Here is a 26,531-nt window from a genome sequence, read left to right as displayed (position 1 = left end):
TTTGCAGGAAGCTGCGAGTAAGAAGGCGGTTGAAAGTGAATTTAAAACAGAATCAGAAAAGGCTGAGTGAGTGAACATGTTTACTCTATAAATCAGTATGAAACTAAACATTTCTTAGGTAACTATTGGTTTCCAGCCACATATTTTATATACATTTTGCCATTATTGAATATAAAGGAGACGGGGCCATTGATGACCATTGATAAGCTATAACCAGCTCTAAATACTACAAGAAAGCTAATCATTTAGAGTAAATTCACCAAACGTTGGTATGCTTGCTTGAGATGGATATATTTTTAGCTGTTAAAAATGTTATAAAAATATTATATATATAATGTAATAGTAAAAAATAAAGTCATATGACTGACAGTATATTCCATTAATTTCAATCTTAGCTTTAAACCATGACAGAACGCAGAATGTACCGATAAAAAAATGAGGAAATTAAAATAGTTTCTACCAAAATATACACAAGTGACAATTATAAGGGTCCAAGCACCCTCAACACAATGTGGTCTCTTGTGCCTGTATTTTACAGACTGAAGAGGATTGAGAAACAGTTTAGAAAATACCCTTATTTGTCATAATTGTTAAATAGGGGCTTTCAAAAAAAGTTTTGTAGTTTTGGTCAGATAGATCGTTTGACCTTGGTTTTAACTATTAGTCTTTACCTGAATTCAGAAATTAGTATGCATATACAGTGTGTGCAGAATTATTAGGCAAGTTGTATTTGAGAGGATTCTTTTTATTATTGAACAACAACTATGTTCTCAATCAACCCAAAAGACTCATAAATATCAAAGCTTAATATTTTTGGAAGTTGGAGTGGGTTTTTTTTAGATTTGGCTATCTTAGGAGGATATCTGTTTGTGCAGGTAACTATTACTGTGCAGAATTATTAGGCAACTTAAGAAACAAATATATACCCATCTCACTTGTTTATTTTCACCAGGTAAACCAATATAACACAAAATTTAGAAATAAACATTTCTGACATATAAAAAAAAAACCAAAAACAAATCAGTGACCAATATAGCCACCTTTCTTTACGATGACACTCAAAAGCCTTCCATCCATAGATTCTGTCAGTTGCTTGATCTGTTTACGATGATACCAGCCCATACCAGTACCCCACCTCCACCTTGCTGGCGTCTGAGTCGGAGTGGAGCTCTCTGCCCTTTACTGATCCAGCCTCGGGCCCATCCATCTGGCCCATCAAGAGTCACTTGCATTTCATCAGTCCATAAAACCCTAGAAAAATCAGTCTTAAGATATTTCTTGGCCCAGTCTGGACGTTTTATCTTATGTTTCTTGTTCAAAGGTGGTCGTTTTTCAGCCTTCCTTACCATGGCCATGTCCCTGAGTATAGCACACCTTGTGCTTTTTGATACTCCAGTAACAACATGTATAAAAAGGATGATGCGATCAAAATACTCATTTGCCTAATAATTCTGCACACAGTGTACACATACATGAGTAAAACTCCTCAGTAGCCAATTCGTGTGAAATTTGACAGGACAAAAAACACCTTCCTAGACATACCATTCAACATTCACCATGACTGGCTTCTGATAAGATTTACTGAGATTTGTCTAGGCATCCTTACAATCAGAAAATCAGTTTTAAAGATGCTGCATGCAAGATTAGCATATGCATATTAACATATTAACAACATCATTTTGAGGTCCATGCTCCTGTGAATATTATGACAACAGTTGTTTAGGATGATTACTACCTTAACTCACCCCATCTTCCCAACTCATCTCTAACTCATCCCAAAAGTACTGGATGGAGCACCATCTTTCCAAAGATCACAGTTCCACTGCTCCACAGCGCAATGCTGGGGGGCTTTATACCCCTCTAGTTCACACCTGGCTTTAGGCATGGTGCCAATTGGGTCATGTTAATCTGCTCCAGTTGTGTGTGTATATATAGATATACATACATAATATTCATCACATTGTATTAAGATCAAGTAGATCTCATATATTATGCATATTAGAAAAACAAAACAGTCTGAATGAATCTATATGCTTGGACCCTAAAAAACAGCCATAAAATGAAACCAAACAGCAATTTGGAAACCTGGCTTTTGTCAGTTGAGTTTTTTATTGCTTTTATATTAATTATTTTGTGCTGTTCATTTCACTCTAGTTAAAATAGCCCCAGCTGTGAGTGCAAAAAAACACATCAAAAACACCTCTTGTTGGTGGCTGATCCACTGTTCCTCAGAAACTGTGCATAACCACCCCACTTTTCTGAAGCAAAGATCAGCCTGTCTATGTTTATCTTATCAGTGCAGAGGATGGGGAGAAGAAGGACCCAGACAAGGGTAAGGAAGGTTCTCACACAGAATCGTCATCAGATGAAGAGAAGAGGCCATCCAAGAGAAGGCCTGGGCAGAAGAAAGAAGAACCAGAGGCCTTCATGGGCAGCTTTTTCGCTGGCTTGGACATCTATCAGACCAAGATGCTGGTTAGCAAGCAAACTATTTGTTTAGTTATTTAAAGTTATGATAACAGCACAGTTGGTTTTGAAAGCTGAATGACTGTTTGTTATTGGACATCAGCTTCATATTAAGCCAAGCAGAAAGGCTTATTGCACACTACTCAGTAACTACAGGGACTTGTGGAGCTAGTTTTTGGTAATAACTTAGGTATATCAAGGGGTTCATTTTACAACCTTTAGGTTTTTAGTGTAGTTGTGCCTTTTGCAATTAACCTTTCCATGCTCTATACATAGCTACTGATGTGGACATACCCAGTGCATTTTGCTAGAACCGTTTAATACAGATTTACTATTAGCAGTGACGTGCTGTATAGTAGAACCCACAGACCCTTATATTAACCTGGCAGAGGAATTCATGACCTGCAGATGAGTTCATTAAGTTTGTCATGTTTGCAGAATTACCTGGCCCGCAACTTCTACAATCTGCGATTCCTGGCTCTGTTTGTGGCATTTGCCATCAACTTCATCTTGCTGTTCTACAAGGTGACTCAGCTGGCTCTCTCATTTCATCTGTTTATCACTCATTGTTTTCCACCTTTACTCTGCTTGATAAATACTTCTCGTCATGCCATTTTAATGACTTGTGGAAGAGAAGCTCCAGCTGTGATAATGTGTCGGGCTGATTATTTTAACAACCATATGCAGAACATGTTACCTGAAAGCCCCAAAAAAGAATCACTACAGTCTCAGAAGTAACTGTGAGTTGAGCTGAATGTTGAGCTGTTTGCTTTATGATGATGAAAATAGAACTGTGTGTGCACTCGTGTAGGTGACTGGTGAGGAGTCTGAGGAGGTGGACCCATGGACAGGGAGAGGTGATGAGGAGGAAGGTGGCGTGGAGTATTTTGTTCTGCAAGAAAGCACTGGTTACATGGCGCCTACACTACGCTTCTTAGCTGTACTCCACACGGTCATCTCCTTCCTGTGTGTGGTGGGATATTACTATCTGAAGGTACACTTACACACACGCACACACACACACATCCATGTACAACATGTACAGGCAAATGCAGTGATACATTTTGAGCTTCTACCTTTGAACCACTCTGCCAGTTTCAGCTGTTGTTTATAGTTACCTCCCACTTGCCTAGTTCTGTTTGTTACCACTCCTGACACAGAATTACAATATTAAATATTATTAATATTAAATATTCAACATTCAATTCAGGTGAAAAATTGACGTAGTTTAACATTTTAAGTAAACGTTGACGCTTTCTCATACAGTATGTGTTTAAAAAATTTAGCATGCTCCACAAGCGATCCACTGATCCTTTTGAACTTATCATCCTGACTAGGTGCCTCTGGTGGTTTTTAAGCGGGAAAAGGAAATCGCCAGGAAACTTGAGTTTGATGGCCTTTATATCACTGAGCAGCCTTCAGATGATGACATCAAAGGGCAATGGGACAGACTTGTGATTAACACACCGTAAGTCTGAGAGGAAATACCTCAGGTCTCTACTTCAGCCATGTACAGTTCTGATATTGCCTGAACACTTCGTAAACAGTCCCCTTATTAAGAACTACTGCTCTTAATGGTAATAATTTCCAACAAGGACAATGAACTGATAATAATTTAGATATTCACCAGAGCATAACGCATGTCTTCTTAATTACTTTCCAAGGACTGACTCAGTAAGCGATTAAGACTTCATATCAATCATATATTAACACTCGACAAAAGTAAACAATGCATCATTAACTAATTGAGAATTTCCCCACTGTGGGACTAATAAAGGATTATCTTAATGTTAGTATTATTATATAAAATGTAGGTTATCAAGGCATACCTTGGTGTGCAAAGTATCAGTAATGGAGATCTAAGTCAGAAGGTTGTTGTTTTAATAGAAATTTAAATTAAATTAAACAGATTTTTTGTATGACACAGTACAGGTAAATAATAAAGTAGAATCTAACTAAAAATTATGTATACAAACAAGCCATTTACACAATGTAAAGAATAAAAGATTATTTTTTGCATTTTAAAATTGTTATTTAATGAGAATTTCCCAACAAGGTATGGAATATAACATAAAAGTATAGGCCCCACTTTTAGTAGTAACAGTATTGATCATTGCATGAATGGAATTAACTGAACAGCCAACCCACTGGTATCCATGTCTACCATGTGTTGCAATTTATCCTTAGAGATTAAAACAATCTTAATGATTTGTCTCAATGCTTTCTGTTTAGTTATTCCTTGAATCCCCAAATGACTGTCAGTTCATCTACCCTTTCAGAAAATACTGGATACTTCACATTGAAAGCATGCTTCTAAGGCAAACAACTTTCTAAAGAAAAAAATAATAATTCTGACATGATTTATGTTGGTTTGTATGAATTAGAAATGGATTGCTCTCTCTTGTGTGTGTGTGTGTGTGTGTTTGTGTTGCACAGATCTTTCCCCAATAACTACTGGGACAAATTTGTGAAACGCAAGGTAAGTAAAATTCCTATGGGTTAAAATTTGAGTTATCCTCTCGTGTGGTTTTAGCAGTAACTAATGATTTTTTACCGTTGGCTTTAACATTTGCCTCATACAGTAATTGGAAACCACAGTGCTGTTGAACGGCAGTCTGAGAAGAATTCAGTTTCCATTCTGCAACCTGACCTCACTGTTCAGAGATAGAGTGGACGATTTTGGGCAGAACATTGTTCTTGGTTCTTTTCCCTGTAGGTAATAAATAAGTATGGAGACCTGTATGGGGCAGAGCGGATTGCTGAGCTTCTCGGTCTGGACAAGAGCGCTCTGGATTTCAACCCTACTGAAGAGGCCATTGCAAAAGAGGCCTCCCTTGTGTCCTGGTGAGTGAAGTGTACACTGTACAGTCTAAACAGTGCTAAACTAAACCCAAACTCATTTTTACACTCTTTATTTAGTATTCCTGTGCACTAAATATAAATGATTAAAAATAGTATATATTTGTATTTTTTTATATTATCTGCTACTGCAAGGCATTTCAGATGTTACTTTTATTTTAACTTTTTTCTCAACAACATACATTAGAATGATTTTTATATGTATTAATAGCAATTTTGGTTTTATACAATCATTTAAACAGTGATTCTAGCATTTTTACTGGTGCAAAGGTTTTTTTAAAATCATGTCACAAAAAAACCCTTGTATCTCTGGTGGTCCAGTGGACTAAGGCGTTGTCACTATGATCTGAGACTCACTGGTTTAAATCCTGGGCCTTGCTGCTTGCCATCAGCAGCCAAAGTCTGAAAGAGCACAATTGGCCTTGCTCCCTCAGGGGTGGGTTGATTGCACTTCTTACACACATTACTCCTAGTGTGATGTTGGTCAGCACAGGCGTGTGTTAACTGTTGTATCAGCCAAGCGCGCTGGCTGTATAACGGTGCTGCATCAGTGGCAGTTTGAAAAGAGGCGGTGGCTGGCTTCACATGTGTCGGATGTGTCACCTTCCTAGTGTTGGGGGCATTGCTAGTGACAGAGGGGGTTCACATGAACAGGGATTGGCCTTCCAAATAGTTTGTTTTTCCTTTTTTGTAAAAGTGCCATTTTGGAGATATGAGGTTTTTGCATGACAGCGAAAATAAATAGTAAAATAACTGGAAAATTAAAAGGTCCACTCTTTGTTTTGTCTGACAGGTTAAGTTCCATTGACACCAAATATCATATCTGGAAGATGGGTGTGGTGTTTACAGACAATGTGAGTTCACTGAGAACAGTCTTTTATGATTTGCACTATAATTTCTGTAGGACTTCATATGCACTTCTAGCCCAGTTACATAAGAACAATCTTTTTTCTGCTTTGGTAGTCTTTCCTGTACCTGGTCTGGTACACCACCATGTCCATCCTGGGGCACTATAACAACTTCTTCTTTGCCGCTCACTTGCTGGACATTGCCATGGGCTTCAAGACCTTGAGGACCATCCTCTCCTCAGTCACCCACAACGGCAAACAGGTTTTAGCACTTCTGAACTGAAATCTGAAACCCTCAGACTTTCCTGCTGTGTTATATATTCCTTTCTCCTGTTTGCCACAGCTGGTGCTGACAGTGGGTCTGCTGGCAGTAGTCGTGTATCTTTACACTGTGGTGGCCTTCAACTTCTTCCGCAAGTTCTACAACAAGAGTGAGGACGAGGATGAGCCAGACATGAAGTGTGATGACATGATGACTGTAAGTTGCACTTGACTTATTTTCTAGGTCAAGACCAGAAACCTGCACCACTGAAAGATCAAAGCTTTAAATAATGCAGAGGGAAAAAAGAGCAATGTTTTATGATCAGTTCAAAGCAAAAGCCACAAAGCACTGGAAATTCACCTTTTCTCACCAACCCCAGCTCTCATATTTAATGGAAATTAATAAAAAATAGGGCAGTTTGTCATTATGTCTGTTTTTTTTTTTTCTTAAATTTCTTCTTTCCTTCTCCTGCTTTCAGTGCTATCTTTTCCACATGTATGTGGGGGTGCGTGCTGGTGGTGGAATAGGTGATGAGATTGAGGACCCAGCAGGGGACCCCTATGAGCTGTACCGCATACTCTTCGACATCACCTTCTTCTTCTTTGTTATCGTCATCCTTCTGGCCATTATCCAGGGTAAAGTATAGCTTATCTTACATTTACTTCCTAATAAATCTACACTTATTAGTAAGCCATTTGTATGATCATAATACATACTTTAACATCTCCAACTGGTCTCTTTAAAAATACTTAACAATGCCTGATGGACGCATCTATTTATATACATGTTATTTGTTTTTTAAAAGCATTTAGTTTTATTATTTTTGTTTTGTTTTGAATATTCAGTTCATTTTTATTTATTATTCATCCAAATAAATTGTATGGTAGATAACTTTTTACTTATTACTAATGGAAAGTAAATTCATTGAAAGTGGCAGCTCTATTATAATGCATGCTGGCTAACCAAACCCTATTAAAACCCTAACTGAAACAAGAAAAACAACAGTTGGAAGAGTTAATCTATACTGCAAGACCAGATACAAATACATACAGAGGTAAAATACAAATGGCACTACATACAAGTTAAGAAAAAAAAAAGATTTGAAACTCCAGGAATTGTGTCACTGGTTTCTGTATGCTATGTGACCTGAACAGCTCCAGTATAGAGGCAAAGCAGGGCTTTGGCTCAGTGGGTTAAAGTCACTCCAACTGTGTGTCTAGAACTGGGAAGGCTCAGAATGACACATGCAGGGAAAGGGATTAGGGCCATGCTGAGAGAGAGAGGGAGAGAGAGAGAGGGAGAGGGAAAGAAAATAGCAAGTAAGTTGAGGGGAAGAAATATAAAAAGCTCACACACATGCAAACTCAAGTTCCGGCTAACTTTGCCTTATTTTGGTAAACAGTAACCTGCTTGAAGGATAGGTTCAGACTTTTGTTACATTCCTATAGAAATGATTTAGTATCTGGAAAAAAGTGATTTCATCAGATAAAACCAAAATTAACTTGAATGTAAAGATGGAAATGAACAAAAATGATCAACTGTCAAACATTGTGCAGGCATGTGTATGGCATGTATGGCTGCCAAGGGAATTAGGTCAGTGATGTGTATTGATGATACAGATACAGTCTAAGGTTGCAACACTGATTGAATGGTGCTTCACAACACAAAAGGATAATTTATGGAAACAGGCAAGGCAACAAATGTAATGCTCACTTGATCTCAACCCAATTAAGCATGGCCTTTTGTTTGCTGAAGACAAAACTGAAGGAAAAAAAAAAACGAACAAAGGCCTTACAAAGAATCAAACAAGCTTTTGGTGATGTCCATCTGTGTAAAAAATGGCTAATGCAAAAATTGGCAAAGCAGTATTCAGTCATAACACCGTCAGTCACATCTGGATTGCTGTATTTCAAATCTATTGAAGTATGTGTAAAAAAACAAAATACCAAAAACCTATGGACCTGACTGTATATAAAGTACGTATGGTCCTATATATACAGATATTTTGTAATCTTGCTTCTTCACACTACTGCTACATGCAGTGTAAGTCGAATTTAGTCGGTCAGTGACCCAATTGTCACTCATCAGTGAGTTAGCTGTGGTTCTTCCGAAACACTTTAGCCACCTCTGGAATTTAGTCGAATGGATTTTCATCCACCTTTTTTTTTAGTATCTTATTCCTGAGGGGCTTCTGTAATGATAATAAAGTGTTACCGGTACAAAAATGTGGTATCAGTACTGCCTGTGAGGTTATTTAGTAATCTAGCTGTGTCTGCATGACCACAGGTTTGATCATTGATGCCTTTGGAGAACTGAGAGACCAGCAGGAGCAGGTGAAGGAGGACATGGAGGTAAGGATAGTACAATTTCACAGCAGAATTGTGTCACCAAACAACATGCTACCAATGTATGCTACATGGATAATGCCTTGAAAGGATACTTTTGAAACCATATCTACTGGATAGTGTAAACACATGCTGTGGATTTCACATGTATTTGTGATTTGACCTATTTCAAAATAATGAACAAAAGTGTATTAAAATGTTTATTTTGCTACATTTTCAGACCAAATGTTTCATCTGTGGTATCGGAAATGACTACTTTGACACCACGCCTCATGGCTTTGAGACACACACCTTACAAGAGCACAACTTGGCCAACTACCTGTGAGTAGCACATGCCTACCACACCCAATAATGAAACTATATTGATTTCATTCTCTAAATTATAGAATGTGTCTGCTTTCTCACAGAGTGATGAATGCTAGGTAATTTGTTATTTTTATATTTAAAGATTGTGGGTGCTGAAAAAAGGACTCCTGCCAATAGTTTCTTCCATAATAAGATATTTGAAGTCAGTGCATTGCTCTGCGGTTTTTGGCAAACCCAACACCAGATCATAATGTTGGAACAAAATCAACTTAATACATCCCATTCTTAAGCCAAAAAACAAACTCAGCACACACCAGCCAAGACTGAGCTTGTTCTTGTGGAGATATGCGAAGTCCATGTATTAATGTTTACTGTGTTTGATCTGTCAGGTTCTTTCTCATGTACCTTATAAACAAGGATGAAACGGAGCACACAGGCCAGGTAGGTTTCCTATGCTGTTGACTTTGTTCAATATAAGTTATTCCTAAATTACTAACCGAATGCAGAATTGGGCCACATCTTTAAAAATGATTGTTATAAACATGTCTGAAGATGAAATTCAGTCCTCAAAAATAAAACTCATTCTTCATTCAAAAGACTTTTTTTTCAAAATAGGCTACCCAGGCCATCACCGCTGTGTTTATCCTTTGCATTTGCTTTGTTTTGTCTGTTGTATTGTGTCAGATATTGCCAGTATATCAGGGGTGGCCAATCTTATCCACAAAAGGCTGGTGTGACTGCAGGTTTTTATTTTAAACAAGCCGCAGCACACCCAATTCCACTTGCGTAATCAGTTGTGTAATCAGTTTTCAAATAGTTGATCAAGATTTTTAGAATGAAACCTCACAGCCATGCCCTTTGCAGATAAGATCAGTAGAGGATCAGGTCTGACTGATGTCAAACTTTTGAAACTGAAGCTGAGCTGAGGAGCTACAAATTCAGATACTGCACGTCTTAATTTTACATGTCTAAATCTAAAATGATCTAGACATTAGTAAATGTTCCTAATATGTGCATTTGCTATTATAAAGTGCTGTTATCACTGGTTTCACAGAGGATGACAGGCTGAGGATTGACTGATTGATTTAATGTCTTAATGTTATTAAATATAAACATAAATAAATATTCTTGATATAGACATAAGCAAAAAATAGTTGCTTTTTCAAAAGGTTGCAATTGCATTATTATGCTATTAAATTAACATTATATGTAAAATGTTCTTAAAATGGCATTGATATTGTTTATTACTATTATTTCTAATTTATCATCCAGAGAATAAAACCATGACTGCATAAATCATTGCATCATGTAAAGACATGTCCTTTTGTAACTGTTAAATGCAGAAGCACTTTCCAAGATGCTTTATTAAGGAGTGTTTGTCCATCTGATTCCTCCACTACAGTAATGCTCAAATGTACTATGACCTATGAGCATACATTCACACACCAAGTAGATCACATTTATTTCTGATTTTAAAATAAGAAGTTATGTTTTGTTTTGTTTTTTGTTTTTTTACAATAAAGCTTAACAATAAAGCTAACAAACAATAAATCTAACATGATCCATTCAAATTTTAATAAAATTAAGAGTTTTACCTGCTTAGTGGCATTATTAATATATCATAAAACAAGAAACATCACTTTTGGTGCTTTATCAACAGTATTCGTTTACTGGATCAGGATCCTGGTAAATACACGGAAATGGTGTCTAAAATCTTATCAGCCAACTAAATATATTTCGTTCGGGACCCAGGAGAGGTTAGGCACTACTGCTGGATATGCTTTTCCTTCTGCTCCCAGCGATTTCCTGCTCACCCTTTTCAGCCTCCGTTTTCTACCCCCAGGGCTCTCATGATCTCCTCAGCCCATTCAAAAGTACATTCTGTTTCTCTGTCTTCAGGAGTCTTATGTGTGGAAGATGTACCAGGAGCGATGCTGGGACTTCTTCCCAGCTGGAGACTGCTTCCGGAAGCAGTACGAGGACCAGCTGGGCTAGAGCGGCTGCGCTTCCAACCCACCAGCCTCTCCATCGAGTCGAGAGCCGTACACCAACTGCTCGCTCTCTCTTTCCTTTTGCATTCAAACCACTGACGTTTTCCAACCACCCAACAAATTGGCCTTCTCTTTTACTCACCAACTTTGAGAAGGAGTTTGGATGCCAGTATTTCTTTTTCTACTATGGAACTAAAGTGATACATCAGCATCTCAAGTCCCAATTGTTACCTCGGTTAACAGTGCCAATGTAGAGACTGTCTTGTTATAATCAAGCCCAGATCTTGGGATGATTTTTTTTCCTCTTTTTTCCTCAGAAAAAAAACATGTTGCCTTTCTTCCACATAACCCTGAAAACCATTGCACAACGTTTTTCCGTCTTTTGAAGAACCGCCGGGTTGTGTGGGGTTTACGAGCAACATGTGAGTCTAACACCCTTATATGCACAAGAATTTTTCGTTTTTTGGAGAGAACGGAGAAGAGTAAACACATGCCAAATGTGAGCGGATTCATATCTACAGAGAGAGTACATGTTCAGATTTCATTAAACTGCTTGCTTTTATGAGATATGATGAGATGAGAACAAGCCCAGGTTTAAAAAAAAAAATGAAAAAAAAAGGTTGGTCATGCAATGAATTGCCTCTTATCAAGTCTTGATGAAGTGCCTTACCTTCATGACAAGTAAAGCTATGCAAAATCATTTTTGTTTTTAAATTTTGCTCCTGACTTTTTTTTCCTGAATTAAGCATAAAACAAATCCTCAGACTTACTTTGTGGCTTTTGAGTTTCAGTTTGAACAAAACCAATAAGAAATTAATTTGAAGTCTTGCCAACAGCAGTGTTGTTGTAATAAACCGAATGCTCACAATGCAACAAACGTCCAGAATTCTAGCAGATGAAACAAACAAAGAAAAAAAGGAACCGCTATTGTATGGCTATTTCTATGTAGTAGCTTTGCTGAATTGTGCATTTCTTTTAAAGGGAAAATAAAAAAAATAATGCAATAAAATACTCAAGTATTTTTTTTTCTTTTTCGAATTTGTCCTAATTTCCTCCCCTAATTTTCTAATCATTTCTAATTCCCACCCAGTAGGTAGGACTCCCCCATCACAAGCTGCTCCCAGTGCTGGGTGGGTGAAAGCTTACTCCTCACATGAAGCTAGCAACTGCATCTTTTTCAAGCTGCTACTAACGCAACTACAGGCGTAGAGCGGAACGATATCTCCCAGTTCTGGTATGTCAGCTGACAAACATGCGCACTGGATTTGAGTCAGGGGGGGAGGGAGATCTGAACCTGCATTCTTCCAATGATAGGGCCGACACTTAGACAACTGCGCCACTTTGAAGCCCCTGGTAAGCAAATTGTGTTTGTTTATAAATATAGCCTGTTAAAATACTTCCATGTACTATACTTCCTCTTATTACCCAATTCAGTTGTTTTTTGTTTTTTTTTAGATATTCACTAATCCATGTATGCAAAAGTTAAATGTGTGCACCCCTAAATAAAATGTCAAGTTTATTGAAAGTGAAAAATGATTTAATTTATGTGTTGGTAAACAGAAAGTTTACAGCACATTTTTCCCCTAGTATGATGAATGCTGCAGGAAAATACCATATGTACTTTTTTTCTTGGCAAATTAAAAACAAAGCATTTGTGCCATTCACAACTGATTTCTCAACAAACTTTAGAGCTTAGTGGTGTCCATGTGACTCTGGGGTCAACAGGTGAAAGCCGTCAGCATATAATGGGTGAGCCCTGATTGGACTAAATGAAAAGAGACTAAATTGGGGGGGACTGGGTAAAAATTCCAAAAATAATAGAGACTACTGAAAAGAATCTCATATGCATGATTAAAACATGCTTGGTTATCTTCTCTGTCCAATGAAAAACAGGTATCTCCAAATTGGTGACTTTACAGGAGAAGGCAAAATGGTCTTAACTTTGAATGGAAGTTAATATAAAATGTAAAAAAAAAGAGTCTATTCCAAGTAACGTAGAGCATTTCTATTGGTCCATTCATCCAGAATTATTTAGACAGTGTACATAGCTGCTACAGGGTTCAAACCATGGAGAAAACTAAAAATGGACAAAATTGGAGATACATGTTTTTCACTGGACAGCAGCAATATGACAATGGTTGATCTGTCGCGTAGTCATACACTGTTTCCTGATTTGGGTTTGTCTGCTTTCATTCTTTTGTACCTTCTCAAAATGCACCATCATGAAGTTTCAGAATTGTCAGCCAGGTCCCCGCCTCGAAGCTGTAATGGAGGATTATAATGAAGATTGACCAGAGTATGGTCCTCCTTACACTCTATGCTTATTTTGTCAGTAATCTGATGTTTCTGTCTCCAGTAACTACTAGTTCACTATATAAAAGGAATGTAGTTATGTGAGGATGAGGATGCTCTTGGGTTTATGGAGTGAAATGGGTTAGCTCCAGTAATGCTCTATTTTTCATAGTTGTCTGAAGATGCTCATCGAGAGAACTGGCACCTCCTTCACTCAGACAGACAGCAGGACGGTGTTTGCATTAGTGATGAGAGACTGTCATGGTTGATCATCTCTAAAGCTGTTCTGTCACTCTCCATTTGTGCTTGTTTAAAATTTTTTTACGGTCTGCCTACAAGTCAAGGACAGGGGACTGCATTCATTTACGATGGTCTTTCAAAAGCAGCATCAACTTGTATTCGGCTTCTGAGAAGCCGAATACTACCTCAAAATTCTGAGGTCCTCCTTCACACTTTAGCAGTTCCACTTGCAGTAAACGGACCCATAGTTTAATGCTGCAGTGCTTCACCCTTACTCCTTCAAACATAAGCTCATCTGAACAGTAAGTTTTTTTCCTTTGTCCAAAAGATTAAATGTGTCATTTTTAGAGCAAAGGCTTCTTTCCTGGATGGCAGCCTCTCAGTCCATGGCAATGTAAGACTGCTCCTCCCAGTAACTCGTACTTAGATGCAGTTGTTTGAATTGATGGTCTTACAGGTGTTTAGAAATGGCTCTATGAAACATTTCTGACTTTTTATGTGGGCACAGAGAAGTTACCAGTTGTAGTCAATCATGATCACCTACAGGAAGTTAAGAGGCCTTGGCAAGTTAAGGCATTTGTCAGCCTTGTCAGCGCCATGTTGACCGTGTTCATTTTCAGAAATTCTTTATATTTTTTCTGCCCCATAAAAAGAACAGTTGAAAGAAATTATGAGGGGAAACCTTAAACGTCCAACTACCACCAATTTTGTATTTAGACTTTTGTATTGTCTATAAACAGCACATAATGGCTGACAGAAAAGAAGGGTTGTTGTGGCATGTTTGCAGATCGATGTGGCATCAGCAGCACCAGTGCTGAGTGGCTGGCTGCCTTTCATTCTTAAGAGTGCTGTGACCTTTCAGTGTGGCGGCCTCAGCGATGACAACGTGTGATTATCGTCAGCACTGAGCAGAGAGGTCGTCTGCCCGCAGGAGAAGAAAGCATCCTGTCACACCTCAACACCCTCTGTTTAAGCATGTGTGCTCGTGTGTGCTTGACCTTACTAGACGTCTGGCCATTCTGCACTAGTCAGTGATCAGAAATTAGCATAAACCTATCAGGGAACAGAGAGAGTGCTTATACAACACCATCAATTTACTGTCCACATTAGCGTAGAACAGCGATCCCTGCCCACAGGCAGCCAGCTAGTCTCACAAGCAAGTCCTCTGCCTGATCAGAGAGTCAGGTGCTTTTCAAGATGCCATACAATCAATTTGGGGGAAATAAAATGAGCTCTTTTACTGGCTTGGATGATTGAATTTAAGCCACCACTATACCTCACAGAAGCCACATAGCATAGTTTTGTTTCTAACCCTCTAACAAGAACATGAGTGCTGAGTCTTACCAGAGTTTACACTTACCAGTGTTGCTGTCATCCCTGTGCCCTCTCTGGGCGATGTGTGGTTAGCTAGCTGTAGAGATTGTGGCCCATTGGCCAGTGTTGGCTTTTAGCCTGGCACGGAGACCCAGTCACTTTCAGGATTGGCTTCTTCATGCAGTTCTTCTGAGTGTTCCTTCCTTTTGTTGTCAAGGGAGCCGAGGTTGGAGAGTAGAGACGATAAAAGCTGGTTGGCTAGGGTCAGCTTTTAGCCTGGCTTTAGCTTCCTTGCTTGTCAAGTTTAATTTACACTTTTGTAAACAGCCACAGTCACAAGGTCTGGGTTGCACAGCAACCCGTATTCCTTTAAGTGACTGGAGTCTGGCATTGGTTTGCACACTAGTCTCTGAAAACCCTATTCTTCCAAAATGGCCATTATAAAAGTCTGATGATTACAGATATAGATAGCCAGTACAAATGCAACAGAAAAAATGTTGCTAGCCTAATATACAGTACGTTCTGTTCTTATTTAAAAAATCTGAAATCCAGACCTTTAAGATGAGATTGCTATAATAAGAGACATGTAAGCTCAGAAAAAAACTCTATATTCATCAGTTATTTCTGAATATGTCTGGCATACTTTGTGTGACGAACTGGCCAGTGTGGTCTCCACCGACCAAGCGAAGGGGTTGTCCGAGATCTAAATTTGCCACCTTGCTAATAATAGGCCCACCAAAATGGCTCTTTCAAAGTGGAACTAAGAGGGAGCCGACATTTCTACCATGTTTCCACCAGAAACGGACCATGGCGTAAAGGTTCTCTCTCCTATGCTGAGGAGATAGGAGAGAGAAAGACGGCTTTATCACCTCCAGCAGGATTCCCAAAGAGCGAGCCTCTCGAGACGAGAGCAACCTAATTAGGTCCCGTTCAGCCCCTCTGCTCCAGGGCTCTTGTGGCCTCCTCACTGTGGTAAACAAAATCAGGTCTTATTGAAATGACACGTCTGTATAGAAAGCGAGATGACAGGGAGGTGACAGTGGCTTGTTATTCTCTTTCTTAGAGGGGGAATTACGATGGACAACCTCACAATGATGCCAGAAAAAGATTAACCATATGTATTATGCTTTGATTTTTTTTTTAGATTTAATTATGTATAATTCTATATATATATACTGTATATATACAGTGGGGAAAAAAGTATTTAGTCAGTCACCAATTGTGCAAGTTCTCCCACTTAAAAAAATGAGAGAGGCCTGTAATTGACATCATAGGTAGACCTCAACTATGAGAGACAAAATGAGAGAAAAAAATCTGAAAATCACATTGACTGATTTTTAAAGAATTTAATTGCAAATAATGGTGGAAAATAAGTATTTGGTCACCTACAAACAAGCAAGATTTCTGGCTGTCACAGACCTGTAACTTCTTCTTTAAAAGGCTTCTCTGTCCTCCACTCATTACCTGTATTAATGGCACCTGTTTGAACTCATTAACAGTATAAAAGACACCTGCCCACAACCTCAAACAGTCACACTCCACACTCCACTATGGTGAAGACCAAAGAGCTGTCGAAGGACACCAGAAACAAAATTGTAGACCTGCACCAGGCTGGGAAGACTGAATCTGCATTAGGCAAGCAGCCTGGTGTGAAGAAATCTACTGTGGGAGCAATAATCAGAAAATGGGAGACCTACAAGACCACTGCTAATCTCCCTCAATCAGGGGCTCCACGCAAGATCTTAGCCCGTGAGGTCAAAATGATCACAAGAACGGTGAGCAAAAATCCCAGAACCACACGGGGGGACCTAGTGAATGACCTGCAGAAAGCTGAGACCAACATTACAAAGGCTACCGTCAGTAACACACTACGCCGCCAGGGACTCCGATCTTGCAGTGCCAGACATGTTCCCCTGCTTAAGCCAGTACATATCCGGGCACGTCTGAAGTTTGCTAGAGAGCATTTGGATGTTCCGGAAGAGTATTGGGAGAATGTCTTATGGTCAGATGAAACCAAAGTAGAACTGTTTGGTGGAGGAGAGTGAATGCAGAGTTGCAACCAAAGAACACCATACCAACTGTGAAGCATGGGGGTGGCAACATCATGCTTTGGGGCGGTTTCTCTGCAAAGGGACTAGGACGACTGGTCCGTGTACATGAAAGAATGAATGGGGCCATGTATTGTGAGATTTTGAGTGCAAGCCTCCTTCCATCAGCAAGGGCATAGAAGATGAAACGTGGCTGGGTCTTTCAGCATGACAATGATCCCAAGCACTCTGCCAGGGCAACAAAGGAGTGGCTTCGTAAATAGTATTTCAAGGTCCTGGAGTGGCCTAGCCAGTCTCCAGATCTCAACCCCATAGAAAACCTTTGGAGGGAGTTGAAAGTCCGTGTTGCCTGCCGAAAGCCCCAAAACATCACTCCTCTAGAGGAGATCTGCATGGAGGAATGGGCCAACATACCAGCAACAGTGTGTGCCAACCATGTGAAGACTTACAGAGAGGTGAGAGGTGTGAATGTGAACAATCTTTATATTAACAAATTAGAATTAGAAACACATTTAATGGCCATTGCACAGAATTCAGCCTCCACATTAAACACAAACACAAGTGATTAAGGCACTAAGAACACACACCCAGTGCAGTGGGCAGCCACCTGAAGCCCAAGGAGCAGTTGCAAATGGGCATAGGTACCTTGCTCAAGAGCACCTCAGCCATGAATGTTGAGGGAGAAGAAAGCGATGTTCTGTCACATCCCTCACTCCAACTTCCTAGGATTCCTCAATACTGAGGATTGAACCAGCAACCTTCCAGTCCCAAGCCCACTTCTCCAACCGACTCTTTTACAAATTAGGTTCTTAAAGGAACCAACAGTGGTTCTTATTAGACCCCTTATTAGCATCTTTTTCATTTGTAACTTTTAATCTCTATTATTTTTAACGGTTCAGGGTATGTATGATCCATGCTCTTAATAGTTCAGTTGTTCTTAAAAGTTCAATGTTTGCAGTGGCATGCAAAAACGTGAGCACTTTATATGTACTGAATATGAATTACCTGCATCTTTACAGAAGTATACAGAAGCCTTTAGTCTCATCGACTCCTTTTATAAAACCTCAACATTTTAATAAACTCAGAATCAAAGGTTTTGTGCAGTTCCAGGGCTTTTTTGGATGCTTTACAACCCCAGATTTGGGTATAAATAGGAGTTGCTCAGCTGACAGCCCTGCAGTTAAAATCTCAGGGTCACAGTGGTGCAGAAGAGTTTACCTCTGGGTTAATTGAGGTTTAAATGCGCTGTTTGTCAGTCTGTCTCCTTCACCCCCAAGGAGGTTCTAGGAGCAATTTGATTGCATTCATAGTTTAAATGGCAGTTAAATGGATACAGATTACAGCAATTTAAGGCTTTTAATTACAGTTTCTATTGTGATTTCCCCTTTTTGGACCAGGCTGAGCTACACACCTGTTTGTTACTTAATTCAAAAGAGCGATTACACAACGACTAATTGCCTCAGTTCTATGAACTGTGCGTTAGGGTAGTTGGTAAATGGAGAAGGATGCAAACCATCTGATGTCAGGGAGATACCTAGATTTGTTAATGTTGCACAAGCTGTTGGGTAAACAAGGTAACATGAAACACTGGCAGGTAAGAATAATAATTGAGCAGGTCAAGCTGGACCATCAGAAACAGCATGCCATTTGAGAAGCCACAATACAAAATATGTTATGATGGCAGCTCATCAACCTAAACTCAACCCCAGCAGGACAGAGCAGCTGTACATCCTTGGAACTGCTGGACTTTACCATGATCTTTCTATCCCCTTCAAAAACTCACTGGTCACTCCATCTACAGTAGCACAAAGCCTTGGTGTAGTAATGGATGACCAGTTATCGTTTTCAACCAATGTTACAAATCTTACTCGGTCAGATTTCTCCTTTACAACATCCTAAGAATTCTGTCTCTACTGCCCAGGGAAGGCTTTATACCCCTGTATCCCACACCTGGCATTGAGCATTATGCCCTTCCAGACAAGATGAGCAGTGTGTATGAATTGCACATCTGTGTCAGCAATGGGTGTGACATAAAGTAGCTGAATGCATTCATTAGAAGGGGTGTCCACAAACATTTGGCCATATAATGTTTTTTGATGAGGGGTGTCAAGCTATTTTGTCTGTGTGAATGCTAAGCAGACAGAGTACAATGCGGCAATGTATCATCGTCGACTAAGGAATCCATTCTTCCCACTACACATGACGTTCCCTGTACCACTGGCTGCAACACAAGCCCAAAGCATGATCAATCCACCCCTGTGCTAAACAGTTGGCGAGGTGTTCTTTTCATAGAATTCTGCATACTGTGAATCCTTCTTCCTTCTATAACTTTACAAGTATAAACACACCATAAGAGGATGAGCAGCAAGAAAACCAGCTGGAAGCTTTAACCCTCTTAAACAGCCTATGGCCTGCCGACAGAAGTCTGCAGTTTATTTGCCTGGGCCTGAGTTGCAGCCCGTGGTACAGGGAAGAATGGATTACTTAGTTGATTCCTCAGTCGAGTAATACACCTCAGTTTGTAATAAGCCTTGGAGTGTTGCAGTTCAGAATATAGAATTATAGAATAACTAGAATTTAGTTCATGACTTTGTCAGATGTAGGTCAGCATGGTCGTATTACAGCTGAAGATTATCCTAAAGCATATCTGTGTTTTTGTACCTCTTGAGATTGAGTTACATGAGCACAAATGTCAGTGTGTGTGCCTGATGCAGTAGCTGGGCATCTGCTTTCCACTGTTTTGGCACACTCCTCTGTGACAGATGTGACAGTTTTCCTCCATCTAGGCCTTAGTCAACTGTGTGTGTGTGTGTGTGTGTGTGTGTTTTGTTTCCAACAAACGAGGCACAGAGAGGAGAGAGACTGAGAGAATGGCAGCATGCTACCGACAGCACAATTCAAAACAGACTGTTCAATTTTCCCCTTAATTCTCTTTTGTTTGACGCTTTATGCTCTGTACTCCTGATGCCAAGACCACTGCGTTATATCCACTACTCCATGCTTTCGGAGTGGATACCATCGCATTGGTTGTCCTAGAAATTGGAGTAATTATGTAAGAGCTCGGCAGGATTGTGTTAATCCCCACATCCGCCAGGTCGCTGACCTCGCCTCTGGAGTTGGGCTGGGATTTAGCGCCAGCCTTGTTTTTATCGGCCTCTTAATTCCTTTCACCCTCCCCTCAAGAGTCACACATAAAAGGCCCGGCCTGTTGTGTCCAGCTTCCTGTCTCAGCTCAGTTCTCGGCAACCCTCAGGGATCAGTGAAGTCAGCTACTACGCTGCCGGTCACTTAAAACTATGAAAGCCCCCCCATCTTAACAGACCACGTCTTTGCTCTAGCGGTGCATCAATCTGGTTAAAACAGTGTGAGAGTCATGGGGGGGAAGCAGACTCTTTGAACCTGAAAGATTTAAAAGGGTACTGCATGCAGTGGATCTCCAGTGATAGAGGAGATTAAAGGAATACTCCACTTGACAGAGATCGAACACAATTTGTCACCCACCCTGATGTTTGAACAACTGCTGAGATTTGTTTTCACTGTCAAACTAAGAATGTAACTTTATACATTTTTTAAAATAAAGAATAGTTTATTTGAGGTGTATCAATACACGTAATTTGGGACTGGATGCAATTGGTGTCTCAATATGGTAAACAAATCTGTATGTACCTTGTGTTCATGTATTAATGTTAATTTGATAAGGTTTACACCATTTATTATAATGATATTTTCAGTATTTAAAAAAAATCAATTCCATATTTGAGCTTGAATTAAATATTATACTGGCTTTTATGACTGATGTATAAAATGCACAGCCATTGAAGGTGTGTGCATTTACATAAGCCCCTCCTTTTCCTCACCCACTCAACTCCACTACAGATGTCTTGTTGCTGGTGGCAAGACAGTAAATGACAAGCCTTTGGAAGACACAAAGGGACGTACTAGTGGGCGTATCAGTTTAAAAGCATAATTTTAAAAACATACTGAAGTCATTACACCCTTCATTCTCCAAGCCCATTTCACACCAGCATTGACTCAGTGTGCGACACACATTCATTGTGAGCCAAAGGCAGTTTATGTTTTTCCAGTTCTGGAAATACAAGCTACACATGTCTTTGTTGTACATGTATTGCTCAAAGAAACTTTTTTTACTGAGATATTAACAGGCCTGTAACTTACATGTTTTGCTCTGTTTCAGCTCTGATAAATTCAGATGTAGTTGTTTGTTGAGATGTTTATTGGCCTGGATTGCACATTAAGCAAGAATATTGCATATACAGTCATGTAAGCCCTGTGTGAAACACTTTAGTACAACCCATGAATCAAAAAATGTTTAAATGGCTTTCTGTATGACGCTATTAGTCTCTCACATCATTCAGGAGGAATTTTGGCCCACTCTTCTTTACAACGTTTCAACGCTTTAGTTCATTGAGGTTTGTGGACATTCTTTTATGCATAAGTTCCTACATCATTTAATAGGGCTGAAGTCTGGACTTTAATGACTGGGGCATTGCAACACCTTGATTCTTTCCTTTTTTAGCTATTGTGTTGTAGATTTGCTGATGTGCTTAGGATAATTGTCCTGTTGCATGACCCAATTTCAATCAAGCTTTAGTTGCTGGATAGATGGCCTCACATTTGAGTCTAGAATACTTTGGTAAACAGAGATTGAGTTGACTCAATGACTGCAAGGTGCCCAGGTCCTGTGGCTGCAAATCAACTCATCCCTCTTCCACCATTGTGCTGGACAGTAGGTATGAGGTGTTTTTGGTGATATTCTGTGTTTGGTATTTGTCAAACGTGGACCCTGTGCAGTATGGCCAAACACTTCCACTTTAGTCTTGTGATTTGTTCAGATGCAACTAGGCACACTTAAGCCATGCTGCCATGCTCTTTATAGAAAGAAGAGACTTTAAAGGCTTCTTAAAAGTTAGAAGTTCCTAAAAAAGAAATGCTCAGGGTTCTTCACTTGGGCATGCAGTTCCATTTTATAACTAAAATGTATGTTCGCTCCCTATGGGGTCTACAGCAGTTTAGCATTTTGATTGAGACGCAATATGAGACAATATGAGTCATTCAGGGATGGGCAGAGTTTCCCTTTCACACACACTGCATCTGTGTCACACATCCACCGACTGCTTCTTCACCTCCGGACTCGGGAGATCACATGACTCCTCATGTGATGACAAGCTCCTATCCACGTTCGCAATCTCTGGAATTCTTAGGACTAGCACCTGTGGTTGATCATGTGATGCTATTAGCCTAATATTTAAGCCCTAGCTTTAGACTAGGTACCTTGCGAGGTATTGCATCCCTTTCTGAGCGTTTTCTGATATCCATGTCTATTTCGTGTATTGACTTTTTTGTATTTTCCGACGTTGCCTTTTGCCCTTTTGATATTTGCCTGTATTTTGGTTTCTGGTTTTCGGCCCTTAACCTGTATATTATATATATATATGCGGATTACGTGTTTGCCTTGGCCCCTTTAGATTTACTGCTCCATGTTATGTTTGGGAATTTGAATCTCCCAGTAAAGCTTTCTTTACATTTTACCACTGCAAGCGTCTGACTCTGTTTGGAACTTTACAATCTGTTTGTCGTTAAGGGACATTGCACCTGTCACTGCTACTGCAAGAAACTGTTTGTGTAGAACATTATTGGCTGGGTTTCCCAAAAGAATCTTAGCTCAAAGATGGGTTTGGTGTGTTGGAGATAAACTGCACAGGGAAGATCACAAGGTTCAAGACTAGGCACCTCTGTTCTATTGCATAACTCCAAAGAACCCGTTGAGTAATTTGTCATTTGTTGTTATGTTGGAGAAGATGTTGTAATGTTAATGTAATATTCTGTTAACCTTTTAAAACACCCTATGGTTCATCTGCAAACTTCTGTTACCAAAGCATAGCCCCATTAGTTTATACAGAAGTCCCTGTAGTTACCAAATAATACACCTAAGTGTGTAGCAAGCTTTGGAGTGTTGAAGAGTTGTAAGGAGATTTTACTCCAGATATTTCTGCTGAACCATGTCATGAAACGTTTACGATGAAATGAGCAGCTGCTGTTTTCACATGCTTTCTGATGATGACAGCAATGCTAAGTCAGCTTTAGCAGCAAATTTCTTAGCTTCTCTAGAACTGTTGAAAGTTCACAGGGTTCCTGAACACTGGGATGCAACTTCCCTTTACGTATCACTGGACGCTCATTCAGGCTCTCATATACATTACTTCACAAGTTGCTGTTGTAGCAGTACCTGATCTCACGAGGGCCTGCTAAGCAATGACATCGTCTGCAGAGTTAGGAGACTACACTGGCAACCAAATTCTGCCTGGATATCCCTGTGATCAGCAGAAGAGCACTAGGGCAAAGCCAGTGTACCCATAAAGGTTATGTAATCTACATCAGCTCTGCCCAGACTGGTGCTTTAAAAGCAGTGCTACTTCATTCAAATCTGTACAGAATTCTAAAATATTTAGGTCAGTGTGAAATTGATCTACACTCTTCTAATTATTAATTAATGGTTCCTATGTTGTGTCTTGCCTTGGAAAAACCTTTGTTAGAAAACCAGTAGTGGTTCTTCTGTGGCTTCACTCCTTTTTGGTACTTTTATTTTTAATAATGTGCACATCATTTGACATCAGGTAATTATGCATTATTCATCCCAGTCATCCTCAGTCTCATCTAAATTCATATCCTTGTGATTTTCCAGGCCAATGGCGCCTTGCATTAAGAAAAGAATGTGCTGCAGTTTGTCTCTGAGCACACGTCTGAGACCCTCCAGTGTATATTTCCCAGAAATGTAACCGCTCCGCACAGGTTTCCTCCGGGCACACGGGTTTCCTTCCACCTCTAAAAGAAATCTAAATATACAGTTGACTATGCTAAATTGCCCATTGGTGTGTGTCTGTGAATGAATATGTGTGTGTGTGTGGTACCCTGCGATGGACTGGCACCCTGTATGTGGGTGTTCATACCTTGTGTCAGATGATTCTGGGTAGGCTCTTGAAATTACAGCCAGTGTCTCCTCGACACAGCTGTTGTGAATGCAGTCATGTGACAGAGTGATGCAAACATTTGGGTACTACACATGCCTTTTACCTGGATGTGTCCTGTCCAGGTGTGAGATTTGATATGGTATAATAACGGTCTTATGATGTTTTGTCAGCATTGGTCACAGGTATTTTACAAAACATCACAAAGGCCACCTGTGATGTCATGTGCATACCCTCTATACTGTATGCAGTGAGAATTAAATCAACGCAACATCCTGGGCTTTTTTCCAACCTGGTTTATGATTATGTTCCAAAAAGAGAACATCTGGTCACCCACTTCATGAAAATGGCAGGGTGTTGTGTGTACAGGGGTGAAATCCTGCCCAGGGATGGAATTTCCAACCTGGTACATTCTAGCTGCATTTCCACACAGAATTATGTGAATTTTTGCTACTTGGATTTCTAAGCAGTATTATTAATGATGGTTGCCTGGCAGTAATTGGGGATACTAAGTAAATAAAGTCAGTCTGTTAAAGATCAGGGGGCAAGCATGCAGAACGTAGTGAACTCCACATAATTGACATTACTTCAATAATGCTGCGTTCCAGTTGAACTGGGATGTCGGATTGTCTGAGTGTTTGGGTAGGGAATTCCAACAGAAACGCCTCCACCCGTTGGATTTCCTACTTAAATTAGAACATTTAGAACCTCAACAATTAGAAATTAGAACCTCAACAACCCTAAGTTAGAATCCAACATGGCCACACCACACATCAATGGTAATAAGACATAATACATCTTTTTGTGTCTCATTAAATCGTACTGTCCAACCTCTGTGGACATGCTTTCATGATGTTTGGATGTGTAATAATATATAATATTAATAATAAATACTGTATAATGCAGCAGTATCGAGTAGTATCATCAACATTGCTAACCTGGCTCATAAAAAGTGGGACATATTTGGTTAGATTAAAACACTGGTAAAGGATTTTTCTACCAGATGTGGTAAACTCTGAAGTCTGTAGCTATCCCATTTTTTGTAAATCAGCATGTTAAACTGGAACGCATCTGACTTCCGAGGTAAATGGATTGTTGCATACTTAAACAGTTGACCTTACAGTTTTGGACAGTTTATCATCTGCCACACACATTAGACATTCTGTGTAATGACCGTATTCTCACTAAAAGTGAGAGTCAGTCAGAACCAATGAGGAGACAGGAAAGGAAGTATCTGGACGTAGCTGAAAACAAGGAGTCTCATGCGTATTCCGAACAGGACGTAATGTTTCTTGATGTTTGTTCCAAAAGTTGTAGTGGCTGAAACGTAATCTGTCATAATCTTGCTTGCGCAGGCCTTTCCTTGTACTTTCTCAAGGGCAAGTGGGAGGCAACATTCCTATAAACACAAGTTTCTAAATGCTTCTTGGCTTGTACCAGACATTGAAAGGTCCTGTGGGGAACCAGAAGTGTTTTTTTATGGCTTTGCTCCAAAACAGCCCTTTTTGCTATCTTGGTTTGTAGGAGTGGAGAGGAAGAAAGAAGTGAAAGAAAGACAAAAGAGACAGGGTGTTCAGAGCTGAGTGGAAGGAGGCTGCAGAGGCAGACAAGGGTAAGAGGAGTGCAGTATGTAGAGCTGAAGTAGACGAATCGTACTCCAGCGGTGTTCTATTGCGCTGATCTAGCAGCTGCCGACCTCCAGCAAGCACAAGCCTGACTGCGGACAAGCCAGAACTGGACCAGGCCGAACAGAGACAGTACAGAGACGGAGATGTGGCTCAGTAGGAAACACAGCGCACACCTAATGATCTTTCCTTTAGCTTTGCGTGACCAGTTAGTGCTCAATAATGTCATGGATGTTAACTGCTCATCAGTCTCTGAACACACACACACACACACACACACACACACACACACACACACCTGGTTTCAGTTTCATATTGCTTTCAGCTTCACAATACTTTACGCTTTTTGTCCTTGTGTGTGTTCCTGCTCCGAATGACCTGCTTTGTGTGTGTGTGTGTGTGTGTTTGTGTGTGAAAGCCTTCAGTCAGCAGATTAGCAGTTGCTGCAGGGTGGAAGAGGTTCATCTAATATGCCACTCTAGACTGTAACACCGTGTTCAAACAGCAAGCGAGCACTCGAATGTAGTATCACATCTCCCCGCAGTGCCTTCAGAATCACAGTAAAGAGTAAAGAGTCATGACTGTATACACACTACCAGCCTATCAGCTTATATACACCACATGGACAAAAGTATAGGGACACCTGCTCATTTACTAAATCAAGGCTATTCAAAAATATCTAATTTCTTTGTTGGAGTTACTGTTAGTGAGGTCAAGATGCTGGATGATCACCACCCCACCTCATCCCCAACTCTCCAACTCATCCCAAAAGTATTGGATGGAGCACCATCCATCATCCAAGAGAACACAGTTCCACTGCTCCACAGCTCAATGCTGGGGCAGGGCTTTATACCCCTCTAGCCCACGCCTGGTATTAGTCCTATTCTATTGGTAGTACTTCTCTACAGGCAGTAGACAAGCTGTGTATGTGCATTTGCACGTCTGTGTC

General features: G+C 40.0%; 1 protein-coding gene across 6 annotated transcripts in view; it reads left to right on the top strand.

Moving 5' to 3' along the window:
• LOC140564380 (ryanodine receptor 3-like) overlaps positions 1 to 12,564 on the top strand; it is a 232,948-nt gene extending 220,384 nt beyond the window's left edge. For 5 of the 6 annotated variants that reach the window (XM_072689791.1, XM_072689790.1, XM_072689788.1 and 2 more), the window contains 15 exons: positions 8 to 66; positions 2,298 to 2,475; positions 2,905 to 2,991; positions 3,278 to 3,460; positions 3,804 to 3,934; positions 4,903 to 4,945; positions 5,183 to 5,310; positions 6,119 to 6,179; positions 6,289 to 6,435; positions 6,517 to 6,651; positions 6,914 to 7,070; positions 8,722 to 8,786; positions 9,001 to 9,101; positions 9,476 to 9,527; positions 10,986 to 12,564. In XM_072689791.1, the coding sequence (XP_072545892.1) occupies positions 8 to 66; positions 2,298 to 2,475; positions 2,905 to 2,991; positions 3,278 to 3,460; positions 3,804 to 3,934; positions 4,903 to 4,945; positions 5,183 to 5,310; positions 6,119 to 6,179; positions 6,289 to 6,435; positions 6,517 to 6,651; positions 6,914 to 7,070; positions 8,722 to 8,786; positions 9,001 to 9,101; positions 9,476 to 9,527; positions 10,986 to 11,081 (1,623 nt within the window). In that variant the 3' untranslated portion in view covers positions 11,082 to 12,564. The remainder of the gene's footprint in view (positions 1 to 7; positions 67 to 2,297; positions 2,476 to 2,904; positions 2,992 to 3,277; positions 3,461 to 3,803; positions 3,935 to 4,902; positions 4,946 to 5,182; positions 5,311 to 6,118; positions 6,180 to 6,288; positions 6,436 to 6,516; positions 6,652 to 6,913; positions 7,071 to 8,721; positions 8,787 to 9,000; positions 9,102 to 9,475; positions 9,528 to 10,985) is intronic. The other variant, XM_072689792.1, reaches the window with a different exon arrangement.
• The last annotated feature ends 13,967 nt before the right edge of the window (positions 12,565 to 26,531 follow it).

This window comes from Salminus brasiliensis, chromosome 10 (genome assembly GCF_030463535.1).
Source record: "Salminus brasiliensis chromosome 10, fSalBra1.hap2, whole genome shotgun sequence".
In the NCBI taxonomy this organism is placed as follows: domain Eukaryota; kingdom Metazoa; phylum Chordata; class Actinopteri; order Characiformes; family Bryconidae; genus Salminus; species Salminus brasiliensis.
Note: the sequence above shows the minus strand (reverse complement) of the source record. Positions and strands in the feature narration are given on the sequence as shown.